This window comes from Notechis scutatus, chromosome 5, assembly GCF_049901735.1.
Source record: "Notechis scutatus isolate UNSWTSFEM ecotype Mainland chromosome 5, rNotScu1.2, whole genome shotgun sequence".
In the NCBI taxonomy this organism is placed as follows: domain Eukaryota; kingdom Metazoa; phylum Chordata; class Lepidosauria; order Squamata; family Elapidae; genus Notechis; species Notechis scutatus.
The window spans coordinates 24,403,127-24,413,369 of record NC_142013.1 but is presented as its reverse complement, the minus strand read 5'-3'; the positions used below and the strand labels follow the sequence as shown (position 1 = coordinate 24,413,369).

The 10,243-nt window shown below is 32.6% G+C and overlaps 1 protein-coding gene across 4 annotated transcripts in view; it reads right to left on the bottom strand.

Annotated features, from left to right (window-relative positions):
• Positions 1-808: 808 nt before the first annotated feature.
• The window catches only part of LOC113416901 (protein furry homolog), a 102,484-nt gene continuing 93,049 nt past the window's right edge, over positions 809-10,243 (bottom strand). For 2 of the 4 annotated variants that reach the window (XM_087966345.1, XM_087966347.1), the window contains 4 exons: positions 8,706-8,723; positions 6,591-6,701; positions 4,202-4,404; positions 809-3,242 (listed from right to left, as the gene is read on the bottom strand). In XM_087966345.1, the coding sequence (XP_087822471.1) occupies positions 2,984-3,242; positions 4,202-4,404; positions 6,591-6,701; positions 8,706-8,723 (591 nt within the window). In that variant the 3' untranslated portion in view covers positions 809-2,983. The remainder of the gene's footprint in view (positions 3,243-4,201; positions 4,405-6,590; positions 6,702-8,705; positions 8,724-10,243) is intronic. The other 2 variants (XM_087966346.1, XM_087966348.1) reach the window with 1 other exon arrangement.

The following is a 10,243-nucleotide window of genomic DNA, read 5'->3' as shown; positions in this document are numbered from 1 at the left end:
CTATAAAGACACATGTAAGTAAGTCTTAAATCACTGAAGGAAAATAGAATATGTAATAGATTTTTATGATAGGGATAACAATCATTATTAAATTGAATAAAAAGCACAGTAGTCTTCCTGAATCATCATATGGCCTGTCTGTCTTGTTGAAATTAAAGAGGAAAAAATACCTGAGCATATTAATGCTTAAGTTTACTTAGATATTTTTGTATTAATAATATAAGACAATATCGGATTGCCAATGTACTACTACTATGAATTTTATGGTGCATGTTAAACTAGCACTTTTGTCTTAGGAGGGATATTACTCTCAAAACTAATTTGCAAAAATGACTGATAAGGCCTATATTAGAAGAGATACATATTGAGTTTCGTAGCACTATAGATTAAATATGCAATTTCAAGCCAATCTAAAAACAGGAAGAATTTGATAAGATTTGGTGATTATTCATAAGCAATTGCAAGTTTCATAATTATTTCATACACTGATGCAAAAATAATAATAACCTGAGTCATTGCATGTGTAATGAGTTTGCCCCCATTTCTGTTGCATTTTAGTAAGGAGATATGGAAAGAGATGGTTAAGTGAAGCTTCCATCTTATTTTCAGTGGTTTTTAGATGATAATAGCAAAATTATAGTGAAAACAGCACATGTTCTGAACTTGCAAATACAGTTCAATTAAGCATGATTATGATAGTTCTTAGATATATGTACATGTGTATAGGTTGACATTTCATTTAAAAAAATGATGGTTTAAGCCTGTGCTATACAAGAGCTGGTAAGTAGCACAATGAAGAAACATGAACTTCATCGGTCAATTATATTAGGTTTACTAACACTCAGAAACATTTGTTCATCTCTTACAAAGCATTCCTCTAAGAGAAGAGTAACTAAGTGAGTTGGGCAGCACTCAAGTCACACAGTGAAAGAGGCACTTCATGTTAGCTTTCATGAGGGTTAGCTGACATGGACTTGCCACACAAGATTATAAGCAATAAAAATAATTTTATATCCCATTAATACTCCCCAAATTCATATGATTATGGTAGTAGGCCTTAATCACTAAGCATAAAGCTTGTCTTTCTTCCAACTCAATAGGGAAAAAGAAACCAAGATATATACCTAGCAAATGACATGTTAATTTTATAGTCTGAATGTGAGATACGCTATTTTAATCCCTGTTTGAATCATTTTTACAAAATTTTAAATTGGCTTCTATAATAAAGGTAGCACAATCCAACAGGAAGAGGTTCACACCTATAGAGCCCATCTGCTCAATTGTGGTGTTACAGAATAAGTACACTTACATTTTGCATAACATATTTCTTACAGCTTGATTTTTCCATAACAATTCAAACTAATACCTTGCTTCTCTTATATATGCTCAAATTACTGTTTCGAGGAAGGGAGGACAGAGAAGCCTATCAATTTTCATATATTTGCAGAAACCCTTTCAGCCTGGTTCCTTTCCCACTTGTTTGGACTATAAGTCCCAGAATTCCAGTATGTTCTCTAGTTAGAAATTCTGGTATTAGTGGTCCCAACATCTCTGGAAGACGCCAGATTGACAAAGCTTAGCTAGAGAGAACTGGTTGAGCAAGAATACATTAAATTTAAGGGACTTTGTTCAATTTATATCAATTTGTGCAGGTTAATGTTTGGATGCATAGTGAGCACATAAAAGTTGGACTAATTTATATGTTGATTCAAGCCCAACTGAAAAAGAACCTGATTTCAAAATATTCTTATAGAACTGTTTCCATATATATTATAGCATAAACTCATTACAATTTAGTACATTTACACGCTAATGTGTATGTATACAGATATATGTATGTTTGCATGTATGTACACATACACACACATACAGTATATAGTCTTTTATACTTGAGATCTGTAATGATCAAAATATTAAAAGAAAATTCACAAAAACCTTTAAATGTATTTACAGGGTGAACAAGCGACACAATGTTGGAATAAAAGTGTCTCAAATGTGCAAATAACTTACATGCACTTGTTTTAACTCTTTACAGCAGTTAAGTGCAAAAAAAATACGAGAAAACAGGAACATATATTACTAATAAGCACTTGAAAATAGAAAGTAAATCTGATCTGTACTTAATAATTTCAGTGTTAAAATCCAAATGTACATTAAAATTAAAAGATGCATGTACCAGTTCAAAAGAACTTAAATCAGACGTGATATTTTTCTACAAAATGACAACTTATGCCAGACCAGCATTCTTAATATAAATATACATAAAAGCAACTCTCTAGTAAAAAGCAGCCAAAATCTTTTTTTTAAAAAAAAATCTTTGTCCATTCATAGGTACTTGGGTCTTAATAACAGACCTCTTGAAATAGGATCTAGTACCTTCCAAGACAGTAGCCTAGCAACATCAACAAATGTACTTTGTAGCAGCTTATTTTTTTTCTCTATTTAGAAGATACAGTAATCATATTTAAATACAGTGCACATTTGAAGTCCTTTACAACAACTTTCATATGCAGAGGCTCTCAGCTTTCGCAGTGACAGTCTTTCAGTATCCTGTCGCTAGCTTCATTCTGCCTGTTTTTAACAACTTGGTCAAAGGAATAAATGTACAAAACTAAAAAAAAATCCTCAAGTGAAGAAGAGATTGCACTTTTTATATCTAAAACTATTTTCTAGAAAGGAAGTCTTTCTCAGTGTAGTAGTCTTTGGTATGTAAGGAAGTCACTTCTTCAGTAGTGAATTGCAGTTGCCCTGTGAAAGTCATTTGGGTGTGTAGTTCAGAACAAAGGAGTTGACGCTACCTTTGTTCTTATATTATGACTGCACTCTGAAAACACTGCCCAACTTTTCTTGGAAAATATTGTAAAGGTAACAAGATTGAGTATGTCTTGATCAACTCTTTCTAAAGCTGAAAATGCACTGAGCCATCTCATCCCAGCATGGAAGCAATCCCAGCCTGAAAGCGGTAGGGGGCACCAGGCTTTTGTCAGAGACTCGTGCCAGAAACACTGGAATCTGGAAGAAAAGAAGTGATCACTCGGTAGCTTTGAGCTCGCCGGATCATGTCCCGGATTTCTATGTTCAGCTCCATCAGTTTCGCACAAATTTCAGTCAGGCTTTGGTTAGAGTCTACCAATGCATAAGTGCCAGATTGCCCTAGTGTTTGGTGCCGGAAGTAAATATTCAGTAGAGTCTGGACTTCATCATCAGAACTGCTTCCAAAAATGTCATTCGGCCATAAATTCCTGCAATGAAACAAAAGTACAGGTTATGCTACTGAAATGCTGTTTCATGCAAATGAAATCTCATTTTTTAATTTCTGTGGCTACACATGTAAAAAGGTAAAAAAAAACAAGTGTTATTGATATCACAAAATGAAGGGGGAAAAAAAACCTTCAGGTGCAACGGTTAATTAATTACAATATGCACTGCAATGGATTTAAGAAGATTGACTCTTTTGAAGGAAGAGAAGGAAGCTTCATTATTGGCTAGTAAAGTAACTTTAAAACTCCTGGCTTTTTTTTAAATAAAGCAGGTTCTCTTTTTTATTTGCTTGAACCCATTGGGTTTTACAAGATAATGCTTCTGGGTTTTTTGTTTTGCTTTTGCTTTTTTTTTTTGCTTTGGGTACTAACTCATGTATATCTTCCATGCAAAAGAAGCTTGAAAACCAAGCCATAGATAGTTTAGTGCAGGGGTCTCCAACCTTGGCAAGTTTAAGCCTGGAGGACTTCAACTCCCAGAATTCCCCAGCCAGCAAAGCTGGCTGGGGTCTGGGAGTTGAGTCCCCAGCTGCAGGTGAAGACCTTTAGTGGACAAAAGTAGTATGTTCACCACTAAGTTGGCATAACATACTAGAACTTTGTTTCTTTCAAAACACAAAACCTAATTTGTGATCAAGATAGGTTTTTTTTTTCCATTTCAATACAGAACCTTCATTTCTCTAAGCAAGGGAAACTGATAACAGACTGTGTTCCAAAATTATAACATTTTTAAAACATATAGAGATACTTGATGAACAGAAGGAACACAGAACCTTTTAATTATTTCTCATTTATTACATTTAAATGAGTTCCTTTAATTTGGATCTATTTATATATATTCAGCAATAATATTCAGTATTATTCAGTAAAAACAAAGTATTTGATAGCTGCTCTTCAGAGAAAATAGGAAAACAATACATTAGTCATCTATCCCAATGTACCTGCATTCTCTTATTTGGTGTAGAGCTTTTCCAAGTTCATTGTTTTTCAGACACTCTAGCATAAATTGAATAGCTATTTCTGTAGAAGCGAACATGGGTTCAGAGGTACCACTTTCTATAATAGATGGATCAAGTGCAATGGCAGCACTAGCTTCCTTAAGGTTTTTCTTTAACTCACTCAGTTCTCGTGACATATTTAGCAGCTATGGAAGGAAAAAAAAAATCATTTTCACCAATGTACATTATCTCCTTCCATATAAAAGATGCAAAATTCGAGGAAAGATGAAGTATTTAAATTAGCAGGAACAATATCCATATGAAAATTAATTTAAGAATATGCATTGAAATATATATTTGGTACACCTTGTCCTGATTTTAAAACCAGCGGAGGAATATAGGGTGTTCTACAAGTTAAAGAATATCGTAAACTCATTCTTGCTTTTCAAAAAATGAAATAGATATTAAAATTTTATTTACCGTATTAAACTCAATCAAATAATTGGATATGAATCCAACTTTGGATGGATTTATTAAGAAGATTTTTTTTAACCAAAATCAAATGCTCTAAGCATTTAATCATGCATTTCAACCCCACTGTTCTAAAATAAGGTGTATATCTTCCACACTACTTCACGGTATCTTATTTCTTTTTCGCCTCTGTCCAGCTTGGTTACAGAGTCTACTTCTTTTGTGCTATATTTGTCCAGTTTACAAGATCAATGCATGATAATGACAAGGGTTTTGTTCTTCAGCTGACTTGTTGCAGACCCTTACACTGTGTTATGTTATTGTTTGGGAGCTGTGAGAAAATGACTAACTCAAGCTTAACCAATTGTTTTTCATGCTTGAGAAAGAAATAGAACCTGCAGCTTCTTGATTCTAGTCTAACATCTTAACCACTAAACCACACTGCCTTTCAATTGCATGTTTGTATTTTGTGAGACTGGAATAAATGGGTTGTGAATCACATTAAACATGGTATCCCTTTCAACCGACTACCAAAAGTCAGAGTAAAAGGCACTCTTTTTCAGTGGTTCTGTTTCTACTTCTGGAAGTGGGTCGACTCAGCTTAGCTCCATGATGTCTGGGTCATGAATCCCAGATAACACAGTATTTTTACCCTTGTATTTTTACCCTTCTTTATACGGTCTATATAAATTGAGGTGGGGAAAACTGTATCAATAATTTTTTAAAAATCTGAAATATCTTATAAGATGAGGTTGTTAGAGGGCATCAAACTTCACTTTTCCTTCTTTTCAGGTGGGACACTGCAGGTGTTGGCTTTATAACTTCATGAAAGCTAATAATTAATAATACATTATTGTAGACTGTGTCTTACTGCTGTAATGATATATCAGTTGGGTCCACTGATACCAGTACTATTAAATTTAAAAAGCTGTATTGAGATGATTTCAATTTAAACATCAATTCCTTGATGTTTGAAGTCAAGGCACCTCATCAGCAATTCTGATCTGCAGGTTACATTTTACACTTCTAGGTGGCCAGGTTCTGCTTCATCTTGGACAAAAATAGGGCAAGAATACTAATTCCAAGGAAAATAATACTATTATTCTATCACAAAAAGTAGATTCTATCATTTTATAATTTAATGATTAGTGTTGGATTATAAATTAAAGAATAAATATAAAGCATTTAGATAAGCTATGGTTTTTAAAAACCATGCCACAAGCCTATTTAAGAGTAGCCTACTATATGCTACATGAAGCTTACTGTAATAATATAGTTCAGTATTAAAATTAGGGTAAGGAAGTCTTTTCTCAGCCATGAAATTCAATTGAGGGATATTACATTAGTCACTTTTTGTCAATATTTTATTTAACATTCCGGTGTGAAAAAATGGGGTGTAGAGAATGGTCTGCATACCAACTTTTAGCTCTCTCTATATATATAAAGGAGAAGGAAAATGTATATGTAAACAAATATGGAAATGTTTTCTTAAAATATTTTCATAAAATCAACAAATGCTCTGAAGTTTTCTACATTTATAATTTTAAAAGAGAGTGCTTAATAGATATCCTGCAGACCATAATGTATTCAGGGCCCAATAAAAATATAGGAGTGAGAGTGGAACCAGAGTTTCCCCATGATTTTGTAATAGGAAATGTGGGGATAACTTCTAGCATAGGCATTACACAGTTAAAAAATTGGGGTGGGGGGGAGGTGTGTACGGAGGAAAAAAGAATACTTAATTCCACTCCTATTTATTTTTCATAATTATTCCTTCCATTATGATTCTTGTCCAGCAAAATTTAAATCTTCATTACCAATCACTTAAAGTTCACCTGATCTGGTGAAATAAATAAACATTAATCAGAAGAGTACAGCAATAATTCCAGGAAAAAATGCTTCTGTCTTTTCTTGTACATACCTCTGGCATTGTACTAACTTCATGCACTTGTCCGATGAGTTTACAGTATGACTGAAAAAGTAACAATAACTGGAAGTGCAGCTTATATAATCTCTGACACAGTTCCAATTGCTAAAAAAAAATAGAAGAGAGAGTTACTATTAAAAGGTGACAGCTTGGATTTTTCCATAATGTGCTTTGCAACAGAAACTAAGAATCGTGAGTTACAAAATAATATGAAGCTATTATGAGTATCTTATGCAATTTCTACATCATTTGTTTTAATGTTTCTTTAGACTGATGATGAGTTAGAGCAGCAGAGCTGCTACAATATAAGTCTCTCTATCAGTTATCTCTGATATATTTTTTCCACTGCCATGAACACAGTTACAAACCATTCTTTCTTACTCCCAAACAACATAGAGTTAATAATGATGACCTATCTTGTAGGACTTGAAATGCTGAGTCTTATTAAACTCTATGATGCAGAATCTCCTCTTACATCATTTCTTTTTATTAAGCTAACATTACCAGAATGTCTTTAACATTTTATCTATTTTACCTCAATACAGTGTGCATTACTTTCACAAATTAATTGTGACATGAAATTTAAGAACCAGCAAGTTATGCTTTTACTTCACATAGTATCAGAAACTACATTCTAGAATTGTAAACTATAATTTATTGTGATAGGGAACAGATTAATGCCTCTATTCTTCTCCTATATGGCCATGAAAAGAAATTTCAAAGCCTTTTCTTCCATTTTTATTAATTTTATTTTACTGTTTTGTCTTCTGTCAAAATAATTGTGGCTAATCTTATCTATGTTTTGTTAAAACAAAAAAATTCAGAGCATGGGTTATGAAACCAGGTTATTATAAAAATTCTTATGAAAAAATATAGTTTAGACATAATTGTTGCGGGGTGAAATTTTCAGTTTCCCAGTAGCAGAGCTCATAGTTGATTTCATTGCAAAATGCATGGCTTATTTTGAAATGGCACAATGGATTCTGGGATTGTAATTCATTCATATTTTCATGGAATGAAATTATAGACTCAGATATTGAGACTAGGTAAATAATTTTTATGGGAACTCTTAAATTGAGCCAGATAAATTAAAATTAAAAGATTTACTCTAATCTATTTTGTTACATGGTTTACTTATGTTAATGGTAATTCCATAACTTTAAAAATTATAGTTGTTACTTAAACTTTCCATTTATCTAGAACATTTTATTTTCATTGAAAGCCTTCAGGATCACCACATAAACCAAAAACATGAAACTGTGGAACTATAATATTGTATTAAAATTATTATTGTCGCTTCACTAGCATTCCCTGTTGCAATCTTATGAACTTGGTGTAAAAAAGCCAAAATCTTGTAAGAATTTGATGCTGTTGTATGATCTGGACCCAATTTTATTTTGATATCCACTCGAAGAAGCATTTATACTACCTTAATAGGTTAAAGTAATAGGTTACTTTAATGATTTGCAGACTACAGATTCAGAATTATTGCCCTGTAGCTTTTGTAAGTGACAACAAATGACTACTGTAAATTCAGTTACTTAATGTATGGTTGTAGATTATCATTTGTGAAAAGATGGTAAGTCATTCTAGAGTAGCCACTTAAAGCAGTTGAATTCCTCTCTTGCATTATGAACATATGTAGTGAATTTGTAATTGATAATTAGATATCTGGACCTCGAGAGAAATGATCAATTCAGGCTACAAATAACAGTCCTCTCATATGTAATAATAATGTAGTTAGTTTGCTGCAATGATGGCTGATGAGATCAGGAAACAAGTCACTTTCTTTAATAAAATATTCTATTAGTTTGATTTATTCAGAAGAGAAGCAACGGAGTGCCCTGATAATTAAAAAAGGCTAATATACTTTCAAGTAAAATTCGTATAATAATTGGAGTTAAATGTGACATGGTCAGAATTTATAAACAAATAAAACTCCAAGGAACCTGGGAAACTGGACAGTAAAATAAAAAACAAACTTTAATAACAATGATTGTACACTGAATAAATAAGAAAGTGAAAAGGGAGAAACATGCTAAGAGTTAAAAACAGTGTATTAGTCCATATTTTAATGGACAAAGAATATGAAAAGAATGTTTAACTTACTGCAAGAGATTCCATTTGCTACACAGCAAGCATGGCACAGGAAAAAGGAAAGGAAAGAAAGTAAAGTGTCAGTGTAATGCATGCAACTGGAAAAGCACAGCCATTACTACTACTCTCTTACTACAATTAGCAGAGCTTATTTTGAGTTGCTAAAGTGATTCAAGATGTATCAACTACACAACATGCATGGCTCAGAAATCTTAATCATAATTGTAAAATCAATAGTTGCAATTCTCTTATAGACCAGAGTGATCTGAAAGAAAAAAAATCAAATCCCATAATAAGATAGTATGTATTAGAACTGGCCAAATAATATATACTAGCTTGTGATTTTCAAAATCTTCACCAGCAAGATGCAACAGACTGGAAGGAAAAGGTTACAAAAACAGAACATAATGTTGGAATTATGAAGTCTATGTTTTCATAATCTTAAAATTTCCATTTTAAGAAATTTTAAAAAGCTGTGGATGCAAATTGATTAGCCTCTTTTAGTATCATGCAGGTTTCAAACACTATTGAAGCAGGTTGAGGTAAGCAAACATATAGGGTAAGCAGGATTGTCCCATTTTTTAAATAGCTCAGGTCCAAGTTATTTGCAGGATGTTCACTGTCAGATTTTTAACAGCATGCTCTGCCATCTACTTATTACAGTTTAGGAGGAGATTTAAAGCTCCCTCATGTTTATAGAATTTTTTAAATGATGATTATATGATTATATGATTTTTAAAATAGGTTTTCTGTACGTTATAATCCGTTATAAATTGGAACAATGACAGAATATGCAGCATATACCTTTCTAAAAAAAATAAAAACAAATATGATTCATTTTTTAAAAATGCTGCCCCCACCTCAGCCTAATCTGTATTGAGCTTAAGAGGGTTCTGTGAATCTCTAAAATTTATGTTCAATTTTGTACTTGCTGATTCTGATAAAAAGCTTTGTGTACTGTAGATGTTAACTATAATTAGCCTTTCTGAAAGTAATTTGAAAATTGAGCTATCGTTTTTAGTGTATTGAGATCTTTAAAATGTAATGTAAGATAATGAATAGGAATATTTTCTTAGGATAGCTGAGAAATTAAATTGCCCATACCATTCAAACTGCTGACAAAACCATCTATATTTGCACTAGAACATGTTATATCCAACCTGAATATGAAAGATGATGGTTCTATGAATCATGAGCCTGTATAATAATTCTTTTTCCTAATAAAAATAGCATCAGTCATCTATTTCAAGAAAGCTCTTTCTCAAACATCTGTTCAGCTGTCAATAAGGAATACAGCATGTGGGAACAATCTACTCTGCACCATCTTTCCTAGGTCAGTGATTCTAATCTCCAACGCCATATTGACCATCATATAGGACCAGTGCTCTATCACTGTAAGAAATGAAGAAAGAGAGCACCCTATCAAGCAAACAAGCTTTGTAGAAAAAAACCTAAGGAAATGAAAGATGATTGCTCCTCCAATGATCTCCTGCTTCAGTGATTTTATCTTGCTGTATATGTACTTCATTTTTGAAAAAAAAAGTCATAAT